We start from the raw sequence: 18,198 nt of genomic DNA on the forward strand, positions 1-18,198 counted from the left end.
TTTTCAACACATCATCAATATAGCCTAGTTAATATTCTTCTCTTTCTGAAGTAGTTGGATTGGGACAGACAGCTTGCCAGGCCTGCTGCCACTTGTCAGCATCGCATCCCTACATTCAACCATACTTGCATCTAACGACCATCTCTTTCATTAAATTTCTTTTGCACCTTTTCATCCTGAATGAGTGCATGATAGTTAATTTTCCTGTGCACTTGCATGTCTCAAGAAGGTTTTAATTCTTTTTGTATTGCATTAATATTTACGTTGTTTATAATTGCAAAATGATTTACACTCAGAACATTGAAGCCTCCTTTGTTTTGTAACATCCTGTCAAAATGACTAGAAGACAGATCATCCTTTAGGGAAAAATTCGTTTTGATTGGCATCAGCCTTTCCAACAGCAATGCTGGAGACAAGAATAAAATGAAGTAATATTTTTCAAGGATTAAAAGGAAACAAATTTTAATCCTTGAATTATTTGCAGCCACAATCTTTTAAATATGAAAGCACAGAAAAAGACATTATAAAATAAGGCCTCAAAAGTTTTATTTCAAATAAATCCCTTTGAAAATGCCTAGAGGACATACTCCACTAAGAAGAGAAATACACCGTGGTGTTAGAATTGAGGGTTCAAGAACCAATGGTAGTGGTGTTTATCATACCCTAAAAAATACATGAAAACATAACATATTGAAAACAACCCCGAGTAAACTTCAGAAAGCACCCCCTTAGACAAAGGGCTGTTGTAACAGAGAAAGCAAAACCAGAGGTGGCAAGAGGAGGCTAGAGCACTTATTTGGTTTGCTGAGATGATATTAATTTTGACACATGTCGGACACATTTGGGAAATTGAGAAAAATAACATAAATAATGATATAACCACCATTACAATGTTAAAAATTTCCAGATTTCAAACAAATGGAAAAAGATTTGATCTATAGAGTGAGAGGTACAAATAGGAAAAAAGAAACAGTAAAGAAAGTATGAAAAATCATAAATGAGATGACAGAAAGAAGTCATAATGGAACAAAAATTACATAAATCAAAGGTTAAGATTGTTAGGTAAAATTTTTAAGTGTCAAAAAACACACAATATAACCTATCGAAAATAAATTAGTGGAAAAAATGTAGCAGGAAAATATGAAGAAAAAGAGCTAGGTCCAATTTTTGATAAAAATTGGAATTCAAGTTGATAATATCCTAAAGAAGGAAAAGTCTGTAGGCCAATAGAAGAAATAGCAAATGCAGAGTTGTGCTCACAAACATGCGTGCTCATGACACTAGTCATACAAACTCAAATTCCCATTACAGTTGTATACAAACATGATGGCCGACAAGAAGAAAGTTCCTTTAAGCCCACTTGGAGCATTAAGACAAATTTACCATGTGAATCCCTAAGTGAACTCCGAGTTACTTCTGTGAAGGAATGAAGAATGATATCATAAATGAATTTCATATAGCACTCAAAGCTCCTCCTCTATATGGTTCAGGATAGACTTGAGTATCCACGGTTCTGGAGTGCAAGAGAGGAGAAAGGAAAGGTGCATTCAGACAAAAAAAATGTGTACAGAACACACCAGGGATATCAGAAGAGGCTGCTCATGGCAAGGCGTGGTGGCTCATACCTGTAATCCCAGCACTATGGGAGGCCGAGGTGGGTGGATCACCTGAGCTCAGGGGTTCAGGACCAGCCTGGGCAGCAAGGCGAAACCCCATCTCTGCCAAAAATACAACAAAATTAGCTAGGCATAGTGGCACATGGCTGTGGTTCCAGTTACTTGGGAGGCTGAGGTGAGAGGATTGCTTGAGCCTGGGAGGCAGAGGTTGCAGTGAGCCCAGATCGTGCCTCTGCACTCCAGCCTGGGCAACAAAGTGAGACCCCCATCTCAAAACAGAATAAAACAAAACAAAAAAAGAGGCTGATCAAGACCAGACTCAGCTCCTAGGCCTTGAACTCCAGTCCCACCTCACACCCTACGGTTCCTAAAGAATCAGTAACTTAGTTCACCCTACCCCACTCCTGGCTTCTAGATGTAGCACAACTTTCTAAACTTATGCAAACAATGAGGACTATCTATTTTGACAAAATAAGAAGAAATGGAGTCAAGGCAACATATAACAGATATTTTTGCCAGTTTTATTGATTAACAAAGAAAAATTGTATATAGTTAAGGTGTGCAGTGTGATATTTTGATATACATATACATTGTGAAGTGATGATTACCACAATCAAGCTAACATATTCATCACCTCACCTGGTTACCTTTTTATTTGTGTTTGTGTGGTGGAGAACACTTGAGATCTACTCTTTCAGCAAATTTCAAGTATACATTATTATTGACTTTAGTCACTATGCTGTACGTTAGATCTCCAGAACTTATTCATCTTATAACTGAAAGTTTGTACCTTGTGACAAACATTTTTTCTTTTCCCCCAACTCCCAGGCCCTGGTAAGCACTATTTTACTCTGTTACCATGAGTTTGACATTTTTTAAGTATGCATATAAGTGAAATCATGCAGGATATTTGTGTGTGTGTTCCTGGCTTATTTTACTTACCATAATAAACTCCAGGTTTGTCCATCTTGTTACAAATGGCAGTATTTCCTCATTTTTAAAGGCTGAATGATATTCCATTACATATGTGTGTGTGTGTGTGTGTGTGTGTGTGTGTGTGTGTGTAATACATTTAAAACATCCATCTGTCAATGGACACAGGTAGTTTCCATATCTTGGCTGTGTACATAACACTGCAATGAACATGTAAGTATACATATCTCTTTGAGATAGTGATTTTCTTTACTTTGGATATATACCCAGATGGGGATTGCTGGATTATATGGGAGTTCCATTTTTAATTTTTTGAGGAAACTCCATACTGTTGTCACTAATGGCTGTACCAATTTACGTTCCCATCAACTATCAACTAAGCACAAGGGTTTCTTTTTCTCAATATCCTCAGCAACATTTGTTACCTTTTTACTGTTAGAATAGCCATCCTAATAGATGTGAAGTGATATCTCATTGTGCATTTTCCTGATGATTAGTGATGGCAAACATCCTTTTATTAGTATATACCTATTGTCAATCGTATGTCTTTTAGAAATGTATCTCTTCAGGTCTGATATGCTTTGGCTGTGTCCCCACCCAAATCTCATGTTGAATTGTAGCTCCCATAATTCCCATGTGTTATCGGAGGGACCCAGTAGGAGACAGTTGAATCATGGGAGCAGTTTTCCCCATACTGTTTTTGTGGTAGTAAATAAGCCTCACAAGATCCGATTGTTTTATAAGCGATTTCCTTTTTCACTTGGCTTTCATTCTGTCTTGCCTGCTGCTGTGTAATATGTGCCTTTAGCCTCCCACCATAAGTAAGGCCTCCCCAGCCTCATGGAACTGTGAGTCCATTAAACCTCTTTTTCTTTATAAATCACACAGTCTTTGGTATGCCTTTATGAGCAGCATGCAAACAGATGAATACAGTAAATTGGTACTGGTAGAGTGGGGTGCTGCTGTAAAGTTATCCAAAAATGTGGAACCAACTTCGGAACTGGGTAAGAGGCAGAGGTTGGAACAGTTTGGAGGGCTCACAGAAAGACAGAAAAACATGAGAAAATTTGGAACTCCCTAGAGACTTGTTGAGTAGCTTTGACCAAAATGCTAATAATGATATGGACAAGGAAATTCAGGCTGAGGTTGTCTGAGACGGAGATGAGGAACTTGTTGGGAACTGGAGTAAAGGTAAATCTTGCTATGTTTTAGCAAAGAGACTGGCAGCATTTTGCCCCTGCCCTAGAGATTTGTGGAACTTTGAACGTGAGGGAGATGATTTAGGGTAGCTGGCAGAATAAATTTCTAAGCAGCAAAGCATTCAAGAGGTGACTTGGGTGCTGTTAAAAGCATTCAGCTTTAAAAGGAAACAGCATAAAACTTTGGAAAATTTGCAGCCAAACGATGTGATAGACAAGAAAAACCAATTTTCTGAGGAGAAATTCAAGCCAGCTGCAGAAATTTGCATAAGCAACAAGGACCCAAATGTTCATCCCCAAGACAATGGGGAAAATATCTCCAGGACATCTCAGAGACCTTTGTGGCAGTCCCTCCCATCACAGGCCAGGAGGCCTAAAAGGAAAACATGGTTTCCTGGGCTGGATTCAGAGGCCCCCTGCTGTGTGCCACTTTGAGACTTGATGACCTGCATCCCAGCCACTGTAGCCATGGCTAAAAGGGGCCAAGGTACAGCTTGGACTGTGGCTACAGAGGGCGCAAGCCCCAAACCTTGGCAGTTTCACATGGTGTTGAGTCTGTGGGTGCACAGAAGTCAAGAACTGAGGTTTGGGAACCTCTGCCTAGATTTCAGAGGATGTATGGAAACACCTAGATGTCCAGGCAGCATTTTGCTGCGGGGTGCGGGGGGTCCCTCGTGGAAAACCTCTGCTAGGACAGTGCAGAAGGGAAATGTAGGGTTGAAGCCCCCACAGAGTCCCCACTCGGGTACTGCCTACTGGAGCTGTGAGAAGTAGGCCACCGTCCTCTGGACACCAGAATGGTAGATCCACCAACAGCTTGACCATGCACACGGGAAGGCCACAGACAATGCCAGCTCATGAAAGCAACCAGGAGGGGGGATATGTCCTGCAAAGCCACAGGGGTGGAGCTGCCCAAGGCCGTGGGAGTCCACCTCTTGCATAAGTGTGACTTGGATGCGAGACATGGAGTCAAGGGAGTGCATTTTGGCACTTTAAGATTTGACTGGACTGCTGGATTTTGGATTTGGGGCCTGTAGCCTCTTTGTTTTGGCCAATGTCAACCATTTGGAACAGGTATATTTACCCCCTCCCTGTACCTCCATTGTATCTGGAAAGTAACTGACTTGCTTTTGACTTTATGGGCTCATAGCTGGAAGGGACTTGCCTTGTCTCAGATAAGACTTTGGAGAGTGGACTTTTGAGTTAATGCTGAAATGAGTTAAGATGTTGGGGGACTGTTGGGAAGGCATAATGTGCTTTCAAATGTGAAGACATGAGATTTGGGAGGAGCCAGGGCAGAATGATATGATTTGGCTGTGTCCCTACCCAAATCTCATCTTGAATTGTAGTTCCCATAATTCCCACATGTTGTGGGAGGGACCTGGCAGAAGACAATTGAATCATGGGGGCAGTTTCTCCCATACTTTTCTCGTGGTAGTAAATAAATCTCACAAGATCTGATTGCTTTATAAGGGGTTTCCCCTTTTGCTTGGCTTTCATCCTGCCTTGCCGGCTGTCGTGTAAGACCTGCCTTTCACCTTCCAACTGTGATCATGAGGCCTCCCCACCTATGTTGAACTGTGAGTCCATTAAACCTCTTTTTTCTTTATAGATCACCCAGTCTCAGGTATGTCTTTATCAGCAGCATGAAAACAGACTAATACAAGGTCCTTTGGAATCATCTGAGTTCCTAATTTATTTGGATATTAACTTCTTATCAGATATATAGCATGTAAATATTTTCTCCCATTCTTTAGGTTGTCTTTTCATTGTAGTGATTGTCTCCTTTGCTGTGCTGAATCTTTTACTTTGATTTAGTCCCATTTGTCTAGTTTTGCTTTTGTTGTCTATACTTTTGGTGTCAAATCTGAAAATTTATTACCAATACCAGTGTCAAGGAGCTTTTCTCCTATATTTATGTCTAAGAGTTTTACAATATTGCTCCTAGGTTGAGGTCTTTTATCAATTTTGAGTCAATTTTTGTATGTAGGGTGAGATAAGGGTTCAGTTTCATTCTTCTGCATGTGGATATCCAGTTTTCCCAACACCATTTATTAAAGAGACTAAACTTTTATCATTGTGTATTCTTGGCACCAATGCTGAAGATCAATTGATTGTAAAGGCATGGATTTGTTTCTGTGCTCTCTATTCTTTTCCCTTGGCCTACATGTCTGTTTTTATGCCAGTACCATACTATTTTAATTACTATAGCTTTATAATTAATTTGGAATAAGCTAATGTGATGCTTCCACTTTTGTTTTTTCTGCTCAAGGATGTTTTGACTGTTTGGGGTCTGTTGCACACAGATTTTAGAATTGCTTTTTTCCATTTCTTTGAAAAACGCCACTGAAATTTTGATAGGGGTTGCATTATATCTGTAGATCACACTGAGTAATAGAGATTCTTTTATCTTCAAATTCTTCCATCAGTGTTTCATAGTTTTTGGTATATAGAAATTTTACTCTCTGATTTAAATGTATTCCTAAGTTAATTTTTTGATGCTATTGTAAATGAGATTGTGTTCTTTCAGATGGACTCTCGCTCTGTCACCCAGGCTGGAGTGCAGTGGCGTGATCTCAGCTCACTGCAAGCTCTGCCTCCCGGGTTCACACCATTCTCCTGCCTCAGCCTCCCGAGTACAGGCAGCTGCCACCACGCCTGGCTAATTTTTTGTATTTTTAGTAGAGATGGGGTTTCACCGTGTTAGCCAGGATGGTCTCGATCTCCTAACCTCGTGATCCACCTGCCTCAGCCTCCCAAATTGCTGGGATTACAGGCGTGAGCCACCGCACACAGCCCGAGATTGTTTTCTTAAATTCTTTCTGGGATAGTTCACTGTTAGTATATAGAAATGCAACAGGTTTTTTTTTTATGTCAATTATGTGTTCTGTAAATTTGCTGAATTTGTTTCTTAATTTTAACAAGTTTTTTTTTTGGAGCCTTTAGAATTTTCTCTGTATAAGATCATGTCATCTTGAAATAGACACACTTTCACTTCTTTTCCAATTTGGATGCCTTTTATTTCTTTTTCTTACCCAATTGCTCTGGCTAGGACTTACAGACTTTTTCAGAAACCCCCCAGAGTAATCTAGGGGAGTCCACTGTCACTAGATCTACTTTATAAGAAACCCTAAAGGGAGCTCCTCAAACTGAAATGCAATAAGACTAATTAGTATCATGAAACCATATGTAGTTATAAAAAGTCACTGGTAACTATACAGTCAAATTCAAAATACTCCTAATACTGTAATGATGCAGTATAATCCCTTTAGCTTTTAAAAGGTTAAAAGACAAAAAATACTACAAATAAATATAATTACAAAATATACAAAGAAAGAAACTCTGACATCAAAAAACATAAGTGGAGGGGAGTAAAGTGTAGGGTTTTTGTATATGATTGAAGTTAAGTTGTTATCAACTTAAAATAGACCATTATAACTACAATCATGCATTTCTTAATGCAGATATGTTCTGAATAATGCAATTTTGTCATGGTGTGAATATCATAGAGTATACTTACACAAAATTAGATAATACTACCTAACACACACCCAGGCTATATGGTATAACCTATTGTTTCCAGGCTACAAATCTGTACAGCACTGTACTATACTGAATGCTATAGGCAACTGTAATACAATCATAAGCATTTGTGTATCTAATGTATCTAAACATATGAAAGGTACAATAAAAATGTTATAACCTTATGGGACCACTGTTGTATATGTGGCCCATCATTGACCAAAACATCCTTGTGTAGCACACGATAGCATACAATGTTTTATGTAAGCCTCATGATAATCACAAAGACAAACATGTAACAGATACACAAATGAGAATTTTACCACATGTTTAAAAAAGAATTAATACAAAGGCACAGCAAAGAATCAAAGTATACCACTACAGAAAATAATCAAAGTAATCAAATCATGCACAGCAAGAGAGAAATAAAAGAACAAAAAAACTACAAAATGCCTATCAATAGTTACTTTAAATATCTGTGGACCAAATTAGTGAAACAAAAGACACAGAGTGGCTGAATGGATAGTAAAACAAGAACCAAATATATGCCACCTATAAGAGACTCACTTCACCTTTAGAGACACACATAGACTGAAAGAGAGGGAACAAAAAAAGACAAAGAGTAGCTATTCTTACAACAAACAAAATAGACTTTAAGTCAAAAACTGTAACAAGAGACAAAGAAAGTCATTATAGAATGATACAAGGGTCAATTCATCAAGAGGATATAACTACTGCAAATATATATTCTCCCAACATTGGAGCGCCTAATTATATAAAGCAAATATTAACAAATCTGAAGAGAGAAGTAGACAACAATAATACAATAACAGTAGGGGACTTCCATATCCCACTTTCAACAATGGATTGATCATTCAGACAGATAATCAATAAAGAAACAGCTGACGTGAACTACACTATAGATCAAATGGACCAGACATATACATGACATTCCTTTCCAAAACAGCAAAATACACATTCTTCTCGAGCATACACAGTACATTCTCCAACATAGGTCATATATTAGGCCAGAAAACAAGTCTTAGCAAATTTAAGAAGATTGAGATCTCACCAAGTATTCTTTTTGACTACAGTGGCATGAAACTGAAAATTAAAAACAGGAGAAAACTTACAAAAGTGACAAATATGTGGAAATCAACCAACACACTCCTCAATAACCAGTAGATCAAAGAAAACATCAAAAAAGAAAGAAAATATCTTGAGACAAACTAAAATGAAAGCACGACATACTAAAACTTATGAGATGAAGCAAAAGCCATTCTAAGAGAGGGAAGTTTATACAGATAAGTGCTAAATAAAGAAAAAAGATCTCAAATAAACCTCAAAAAATAGAAAAAAATATCAAGCCCAAAATTAGAAGAAGGAAATAACAAAGATCATAGCAGAAATAAATGAAATAGACTAGAAAAACAATAGAAAAGATCAATGAAACGAAGAGCTGATTTTTTGAAAAGATAATAAAAATTGACCAACCTATCACTAGGCTAAGAAAAAAGAAATCTCAAGTAAATAAAATTAGAACAAAAAAGGAGATATTAAAATTGGTACCATAGGAATACAAAGGATAATAATAGTCTAAACAACTATGTGTCAACAAATTGTTTAACTTAGAATAGAGAAATTTCTAGAAACATACATCCACTAAGACTGAAACATGAAGAAATAGAAAATAAAAACAGATAAATAATGAGGAAAAATATTGAGTCAGTAGTCAAAAAGCTCCTGAAAAAGGAAAATCCAAGACCAGATAGCTTAGTGGAGAATTCTACCAAATGTTTGAAGAAGAATTAATACCATTTCTTCACAAACTCTTCCAAAAGTTGAAGAGGAGGGAACACTTCCAAACATTTTTTATGAGGCCAGCATTACCCTGATAACAAAGACAGAAAAGGACACTACAAGGATGACAGATATTTTTAAGGTACAAATGATGTATTGTTGGAATTGAAAATACAGGCTTTGTTAGTACAAAGATTTGTGTGTGGATAGATGGATGTGTATTGGTGTGTGCATGCATACATATACAAGCTTACCTTGTTTTATTGCACTTCACTTTATTATGCTTCTCGGATACTGCAGTTTTTACAGGTTGAAGGTTTGTGGCAACCGTGCACCAAGCAAGTCTACCAGTGCCACTTTTTGGTAGCATGTGCTTATTTTGCACCTCTGTGTTACATCTTTGTAATTCTTGTAGTATTTCAAATGTTTTGTTATTATTATATCTGTTATGGTGATCTGTTATCAGTGATCGTTGATATTACTATTGTCATTGTTTTGGGGCATCACAAGCCATGGTCCAAAAGACAATGAGCCTAATTGATACATATGTGTATTCGAATGGTTCCATCCATCTGCCCTTCCTCCATCTCCCCCTCTCCTCAGGTCTGTTTTCTGAGACACAGCAATATTGAAATTAGGCCAATTAATAACTCTATAAAGGCCTCTGTGTTCAAGTGAAAGCAAGAGTCACACATCTCTTATTATAAATCTAAAGTGAGAAATGATTAAGCTGAGTGAGGAAGGTATGTTAAAAGCCGAGACAGGCCAAAAGGCCCAGGCTGGTCTCGAACTCCTGACCTCAAGCAATCCACCTGCCGCGGCCTCCCAGGTAGCTGAGATTAAAGGCATGAGCCACCATGTCCAGCTTCTATGCATTATTTTAAATGGAGTATTGAAGACTCTATTACTGTAGAACTATTTCTAACTTCAATTCTGTCAATATTTGGGTCACAGGCCTTAATGTTATTACACGCTAGTCTGATGCTCACGGCCAGGACATTTTGTTTTCCTGTTGGACATAAACAATCTCACAGAATATCAACTTCAGAAGGTTAATCTGAGACCGTGATAAGTGCAAACAAAAACAAGGGCACTTTATAATGTTGTCTAAGTGCAGATAAAAAACAAGGTCTTGATGCCACCCACAAAATACTTAATAATCATATTGCTCCTGCTTTCTGACAGCATCCAATCTAAAGTCTTCACTTTCTGAGATCCTGTCCGAAATCAACCAATTAAAGCCCAAATCGTATAATAGTTTCTCTCTAACTCCTCCCACTGAGATGACCCATAGTACCCCATTCCTTGCTGCAATGTAATTATATTTAATTACAAGTGTGCTCCTGGTGGTCTTTAACTGAAGGGCACTGACTGGGTCACTGGTGAAGTTCCCCGCAGGAACTGAGTCAGACCCCATCTCAGGGCCCCGCACAAGATAGGTGCCTGCACTAAGGCGTGGACCCTCGCGACAGCCCTGGCCCGTCTTGACGGGCGAGGGTTACTGTACTTGTCCCAACCGTACAGATGAGAAAGCTGAGACTCAGGGCGAGCAACCCCGGTCCCAGCGGAGCGCCGGGCACGCGCCGACACTTCCGCACCAGTCGCGGTGGCCACCACTGTGCGCGGAGATGGCTGCGACGCGTGCGCAGGTAAAGTCCATCCGTGCCTTGCCTCCCACCGGCGCCTTCCACGGCCTCTGGTTTTGTCCCCGCCAGCGGCTCCGACTCTATCGCGTCCTCTTCCAGTCTAGTGCTTTTTTCCAGATCTCGATCCCAAACTCCCTCCTGCCAGAATCTGGACCCGAATCCACCCATTGCCCAGTTTCCGCTGCCGCTGGAGAGAATCTCTGAGGTCCCCAGGACAGCCTGCCTGCACGGAAGAGATGCCTCCTCAGTATGGCCGCCCCCGGAGAGGAGCGATTAAGTGCAGACCTCCATGTTGCTCTTGAGCCTGAGCGGCTTCAGGAAGCCATGTTGGTTACTGGCGGGCGCCGGCCTCACTGAGCATGTGCAGCCCTGGCCGGGCGGCCTCAAAGTTCTGACATCACAGGGCAGTTCCTGAAGTGGACGTAGTTGTAAGAGCTAGTTATTTTAGACAATGCCTCTGGGATCAGGGACTCTAATCTGGAAATAGGTAGTAGGAGAGGTCGGTGATGCAGTCTCTGGGTCAGAGACCTGAGCTATACGGGGTTAGAGAGGGGCCCTGGGCAGGCGAGTCTCTGGGGAGTGTGGTGAGAATCCTTGTGTAAGATGCTGGGAGGAGGTGGGGTCAGGGCTGGGGTCCGTGGGCCGACGGGTTGGGGGATGGCCAGCGTCAGGGATCAGTAGTAGAGATTCTATGTGCCCTGATCGCCAGTAGAGGTTTTAAATACAGAGTATTCATGAGTTTAGCAATGTTATTCGCCTCTCATAATTTAAATAATTTGAAGTTTTCCCCAATAACTAGTGTCTTAGAAGTCATGAAAATTTCAGAAAATGACAGGTCTTCTGAGTTCGTGATGGGAGTTGGGCAGCAGTCGCATACGAGCACCTGGAGAGTCCTTGCCAGTTCTTTGGGGATGGGGAGCTCTTAAGACTGCCCTGAGACTGCCCTTTGACCTCATTGTGGTCCTTTCTAGATTAAATGCTGTTTTCCATGACCGTCTCTGTTCTTCCCATACGCGAATGGCAGGCATCCAGATCTCCAAGAATAGAGGATTAGGAGAGACTCCACCACCTATGTCCTCACAGTTAATTATCGATTTGTGTCACTTGCCCATTTTCTCACTTCCTGTTTGTGTGTCAAGGAGTATTAATAAATCTTTGCCTATTTAAAGATATTAGCCTTGGATTTTCAAATATTGCATATTTTGGCATGTAAAAATTTGTTAGTTTTATTTTTTCAACCGATCTGACCTGTATAGTTGGGCTTGAGGAAGCTTCCTCATTGTACATGTTACTATGGATTTTCTAATATTAACACAGGGTTGTATTTTTTCCATATAACTTTCTATTGAATTTCTTTTTCCATATGATAGGTGGTGAAGGTTTAGCCCAGTAAAGCAGAGAGGTTAAGAGGTTAGATTGGGGGCTCTGGAGCCAGACCTATGTAGATCCGAGTCCTGGCTCTGGCACTTGAAAGCCGTGTGACCTTGGTTAAGATACTTAGCCCCTCTCTGCCAAATGGAGAAATAAGGGCACCTACCCCATAGGGTAGTTGTGTGATTACACAAGTTAATACACTTCAATCACTAGCAAGAAAGTGAATGTCAAGCTGTATTTGTTCAGGCAGCCATATGGTAGCCCCACCTCCTTAGTAAACTGAGGTATTGAAGTATCTTCTTTTTCTTTCAGAAAATATTTGTCAAGCACCTTCTGTGTTCTAAGAACTGTTCTAGAGCTTTGCATGCTATGGAGGTCTAGAAATTCACATTATGGTGGCAGGTGACAGACAATACAAAGAGATAAAGCAATTTCATATAGTGATAACCTAGGGAGGAGTGCTAAAAGGAGCCAAGGTGTAGTGGTGACTGGAAGGTGACCAGGGAAACCACTGTAGGGTTTCTAAGTGATGAGACCTGTGACAAATCCCTGTGGTCAGCAGCAGGCATTGGATATGTAACTTTATTCTGTCCCATTGATCTTGTAGTCAACCCTGGTCTGTTCTGTATTGTTTTAATTACATAATCTTTGTAATAATCTTTAATACCTGGTGGAGTGCTCTGTTTACTTATTTCTGCGTAATTAACCACCCCTAAGCTTAACTTACTCATGGTTCTGCAGGGTGACTGCTCTCCATGGTTCTAGGTGGTTCTGCATGGGGCCTCTCACATGTGCTACAGTCAAACATTAGCCGGGGCCACAGTCATCTGAAACTCACTTACACGGCTGACAATTGATGTTGGCTGTTGCCTGGAGAAGACATATGTGGCCTGGTGGAATGGAATGGTGACTAGATTCAAGAAAGAGCTTCCCAGGAGCAAGGCTACCAAGAGACCGAAGTAGAGGCTTCAGTTTCTTTAAAAAAAAAAAAAAAAATCGGGCCAGGCGCGATGGCTCACGCATGTAATCCCAGCACTTTGGGAGGCCAAGGCAGGCAGATCACAAGGTCATGAGATCGAGACCATCCTGGCCAACATAGTGAAACCCGTCTCCAATAAAAAAAAAAAATACAAAAATTAGCTGGGCATGGTGGTGTGTGACGGTAGTCCCAACTACTTGGGAGGCTGAGACAGGAGAATCTCTAAAACCTGGGAGGCGGAGGTTGCAGTGAGCTGAGATTACACCACTGCACTCAAGACTGGCAATAGAGGGAGACTCCATCTCAAAAAACAAAACAAAACAAAAAAAAAAAAACAAGAAATCCAATAGTAGAATTTCCAGAATGGAATTTATGTCATATTCTATGGATCGAGCAAGTTGCAAGGCAGCCAGATTCAAGGGGAAGGGAGCTATTCCTCACCTCTTGAGAAGCAATGTGTGTTGAGGAAGGGAAAGAATTGATGGTAGCTGTCTTTGACTTCTACCATACAGAGCAAGGTCTCCACACTCCTTTCTCCTGTAATAATTTTCCATTTGAAAATTTTCCTTGCAATTCTCACACCTTTATTATTTCATATAAATTTTACAATCAATTTTTTTCTTGTCTAGATAACCATGCCATTTAGATTAAAATTGCATTACATTGCAACTTTTGAGAAACTATGGGAGGAGAATTGGCAACCTTATAATATTGAATTTGCTCATTAAGGAACATAGTTTCTCTGTTTATTTAGGTGTTATATTTTTCATAACATACATGTTGGTATTTCTACCCAGGCTTTTCTCTTTGTTTTGTCCTGTAACCCATGAATGAGACTGCACTGTCTGTGTGATTGGGCAGTTGCCCAAAGTTTAAGGTGTTAACATGCATTAATTCACTTAATCACTCCTCATTTCCTCCTTCCCTCAACCCCTGACAACCATGAATCTGCTTTCTGTCTCTAGATTTGCCTATTCTGGACATTTTATATAAATGTGTCATCCAATATCTGGTCTTTTCTGACTGGCTTCTTTCACTTAGCAGGATTCTATGGTTTATTGATGTTCATTCATTGTGTAGCCTGTATCAGTACTTCATTCCTGTTTATGGCTGAGTAATGTTCCACTGTATGTACATATGTATGTATACCACACTTTGTATATCCATTTATTTACTGGAGGATATCTGGGTTATTTACAGTATATTTCAGGAGTCCCCCAGATCATCCTCCCCCTTGATATACTGCTCTTTGTATCTTATATGACCTGTGCAGAACTATTTGTCTGGAAATTAGGTGATGGTTAACTCAATATAGTTCTTCTAAAGACTCATTTTCCGTTGGTATTACATCCTGAGGAGACCTTAACTCAATCTCCCAATACATTTGATCATCAATATCAGTATTACCACATGACTTATTTACATGAGGTAATCAAATCTAACCAGCCATGCCAGTGTTACCCATATTGCATGTTGTGGTAGTAGATGCAGCCCCCCGAAATAAAAGTCAAAAGATGCTGGCACATTCCTGAGGTTCTTCTCAGCCACTAACAATTGGTGTAGTTCATCATCACCTGGAATGACCAAAATGTCTCCCATGGAAATGCAGCTCAGCTCTGTAGGCTTCCATTTAACTTTGTCAGGTTCCGAGGCAGGGCTGGCTTGAGTGGTCTTGTTTCCACTTTGGCTATGATGAATAATGCTGCTGTGAACATTCAGGTATACGTTTTTGTGTGGTTTCATTTCTTTTAAGTATATACCTTGGAGTGTAATTACTGGATCATATGATAACTCTGCTTTAATTTTTGAGAAACTACCAAAATGTTTTCCAAAACAGACAAGATTTTACATTCCCTCAGCATTGAATGAAGGTTCTTATCCAGTTTCCTGTTTTTGCTGAGACTTCTTATTGTTTGTCTTTTGAATTTAGTTATCTCATTGGGGTGAAGTGGTGTATCATTGTGTTTTGATTTGCATTTCCCTAATAATGAATGTTATTGAGCACCTTCTCACATGCTTATTGGCCATTTTTCATCTTTTTGAAGAAATGTCTATTCATCTTTTGCCCATTTTTAAATTGAGTTGTCTTTTTATTGAGTTGTAAGAGTGGTTATATCGTCTGGAACATGTGTTCCTTATCAGATATAGGACTTATAAGTTTTTGTCCCATTCTGTGGTTGTCCTTATTTTCTTATGTAACCTTTGTATTAGTCTGTTTTCATGCTGCTGATAAAGACATACCTGAGACTGGACAATTTACAAAAGAAGGAGGTTTATTGGACTCACAGTTCCATGTGGCTGGGGAGACCACACAATCATGGCGAAAGATGAAAGGCAAGGAGGAGCAAGTCACGTCTTACATGGATGGCAGCAGGCAAACAGAGAGCTTGTGCAGGGAAACTCTCATTTTTAAAACCATCAGATCTCATGAGACTCATTCACTATCATGAGAACAGCACAAGAAAGACCTGCCCCCATAATTCAGTCACCTTCCACTGGGTTCCTCCCACAACACATGAGAATTCTGGGAGTTACAACTCAAGATGAGATTTAGGTGGGGACACGGCCAAACCATGTCGACTTTGAAACACAGAACTTTTTAATGAAATCGAACTGATCTATTTTTTGTTTTGTTGCTTGAGCTTTTGGTGACTGCTATGGTTTGAAATACGTTCCCACAAAATTCATGTTTGGAATGCTTATATTCCTGTTGGTGGGAATATAAAACCATACATCTGGTATGGAAAACAGTATGGTGATTCCTCAAGAAATTAGAAACAGAATGACCCTATGATCCAGCATTTCCACTTCTGGGTGGAATACCAAAATAATTGAAAGCAGGGTCTCAAAGAGATATCTGTACACCCGTGTTCATAGCAGCATTAGACACAATAGCCAAAAGTGGAAATAATCCAAGCATTCATTGAGGGATGAATGGAAAAACAAAATCTGACATATACATACATACAGTGGAATATTATTCAGCTTGCAAAAGGAAGAAAATTCTGACATATGCTATAACATGGATGCACCTTGAGTACATTATGCTAGGTGAAATAAGCCAGTCACAAAAACAAATACTGCATGATTCCATTTAAATGAGGGGCCTAGAATATCAACTTCATAGACAGAAGTTAGAATGGTGGTTGCCAGGGGCTGGGAGGAGGGGGTAGGGGTTGGGTTTTAATAAATATCATTTCAGTTTTACAAGATGAAGAGAGTTTTGCAGATGGGTTGTGGGGATACTTGTACAACATTATCAATGTATTTAATACCACTGAATTGTACACTTAAAATGGTTAAGATGGTAAATTTTATGTGTGTTTTAACACAATAAAAACTGAAAAAAGGGATATATGTTACCCTAAATAAAAAATTCGTATGCTGAACTCAGAACCCCCAGTACCTAAGAACATGACCTTATTTGGAAATGGGATTGTTGTTAATGTAATTAGTTAAGATGAGGTCATGCTGTGATAGGGTGGGCCCCCTAATCCAATATGATTTGTGTCTTTATAAAAAAGGGAAATTTGTGCACAGAGATAACACAGGGGATATGCCATATGAAGATGAAGGCAGAATTCCACAAGCCCAGGAATGCCAAAGATTGCCAGCAAACCACCAGAAGCTAGGAGAGAAGTGTGGATTAGATTCTTTCTCACAGCCCTCAGAAGGAACCAGCCCTGCCAAGAACTTGATCTCAGACTTCTAGTCTCCAGAACTGTGAGACAGTGCATTTTGTTTTGTAAGTCAGCCACATGGTTTGTGGCACTTTGTTATGGCAGCCCTAAGAGACGAAGACAATATGCAACATGGTATGTCCATTATAGGACACTGTGGGCCATAAATGTGTTCTTTGGCCTGAAGAAATAAAACTTGGTGGTCCAAGTTGATGTCTTATCATCTGTTCCAGTTCTTTTATGGTATTTTTGGCATTTGAATCTAATGACTATGCAAAGCCCAGTCCAGAGAATGTGTCAGGACCCATTATAGCCTCCCAGGGATACTGGCTTCAGTCTGGTATAATCTACTTGTTAGCTATGAGTGGTGCCTTCCCACTGGGAATCTGCCCCATAGCCACCTGCGGTCTCTGTCTTCCTGCTGTCAGATAGGACAGTTCTTGTTGGCATTTGGTGCCTCTGAGGGTGGAGGAGGGATGTGTTGCTGAGCAGCCCATCCCTGCACGGCTGCAGCTCCCCTGTGTCCACTCCTTCATTAAGCCCAGGTGGCCACCTCAAGGTCACCAGGATATCCACCTACCAGATCTGATCACTGATCCTGGGAGGGGTTCTTCAGGTGGGCATTGACATGACCTACTTTAATGTGCCCTTTAAATTCCTGCAGTGCTGTGCTCCATGTGGGCATCCTTTCACAGCCCAGTTTGCCATTGCCCCTCTTCCTGGTCACATGGCCAGGCCATTGGCCACTGCCCATGAGTCAGTAAAGTAAAAACCAAAATGTAGAAGATCCTATCATTGTTCAATTCTTCCATCCCAGGAAGGAGTGCAACGTGTAATTCATCTCACTGGGTTGATTTGTTCTTGCCTTTTTCAATAAGAATTTTCCCATTACTGCTCATGGTGTGCATCCAGGCCACACCGATGCAAGGGGTGGGGTCCCAAGGCCTTGGGCAGCTCTGCCCCATGGCTCTGCAGGGTACTGCCCCAGTGACTGCTTCCGTGGGCTGGCATTGAGTGCCTGTGGCTTTTTCAGGCACACAGTGAAAGCTTTCAGTGGATCTACCATTCTCTGGCCTGCAGGACAGTGGCCCTCTTCTCACAGCTCCACTAGGCAGTGCCCCAGTGGGGACATTGAGTGGGGCCTCCAAACCCACATTTCCCCTCCAGACTGCTTTAGTAAAGGCTCTCCATGAGGGCTCTGACCCTACAGCAGACTTCCTCCTGGACATCCAGGCATTATCATACAACCTTTACAATCTAGGTGGAAACTCCCAAGCCTCAACTCTTGCCTTCCTTGCACCTGTAAGGTTAAAACCACATGGAAGCCACAAAGGCTTCTTATGGCTGCACCCTCTGATGCAGTGGCCTGAGATGTATCTGGGGCCCTTTTAGCCAAAGCTGGAGCTGGAGCAGCTGGGATTCAGGGTGACATGTCCCGAGGCTGTACAC

The 18,198-nt window shown here is 40.6% G+C and overlaps 1 protein-coding gene and 1 long non-coding RNA gene across 2 annotated transcripts in view; both read left to right on the forward strand.

Moving 5' to 3' along the window:
- LOC134807658 (uncharacterized) overlaps positions 1–18,198 on the forward strand; it is a 219,883-nt gene that overhangs the window by 145,578 nt on the left and 56,107 nt on the right. The gene's annotated exons all lie outside the window — the stretch shown is intronic.
- LOC735822 (putative UPF0633 protein) lies at positions 10,335–13,346 on the forward strand. Its single transcript, XM_001134916.7, has 2 exons — positions 10,335–10,719; positions 10,834–13,346. Exons 1-2 carry the CDS (start codon positions 10,595–10,597, stop codon positions 10,991–10,993), a joined length of 285 nt encoding a protein of 94 aa, XP_001134916.2. The 5' UTR covers positions 10,335–10,594; the 3' UTR covers positions 10,994–13,346.

Source organism: Pan troglodytes, chromosome 11 (assembly GCF_028858775.2).
Source record: "Pan troglodytes isolate AG18354 chromosome 11, NHGRI_mPanTro3-v2.0_pri, whole genome shotgun sequence".
NCBI classification, from domain to species: Eukaryota; Metazoa; Chordata; class Mammalia; order Primates; family Hominidae; genus Pan; species Pan troglodytes.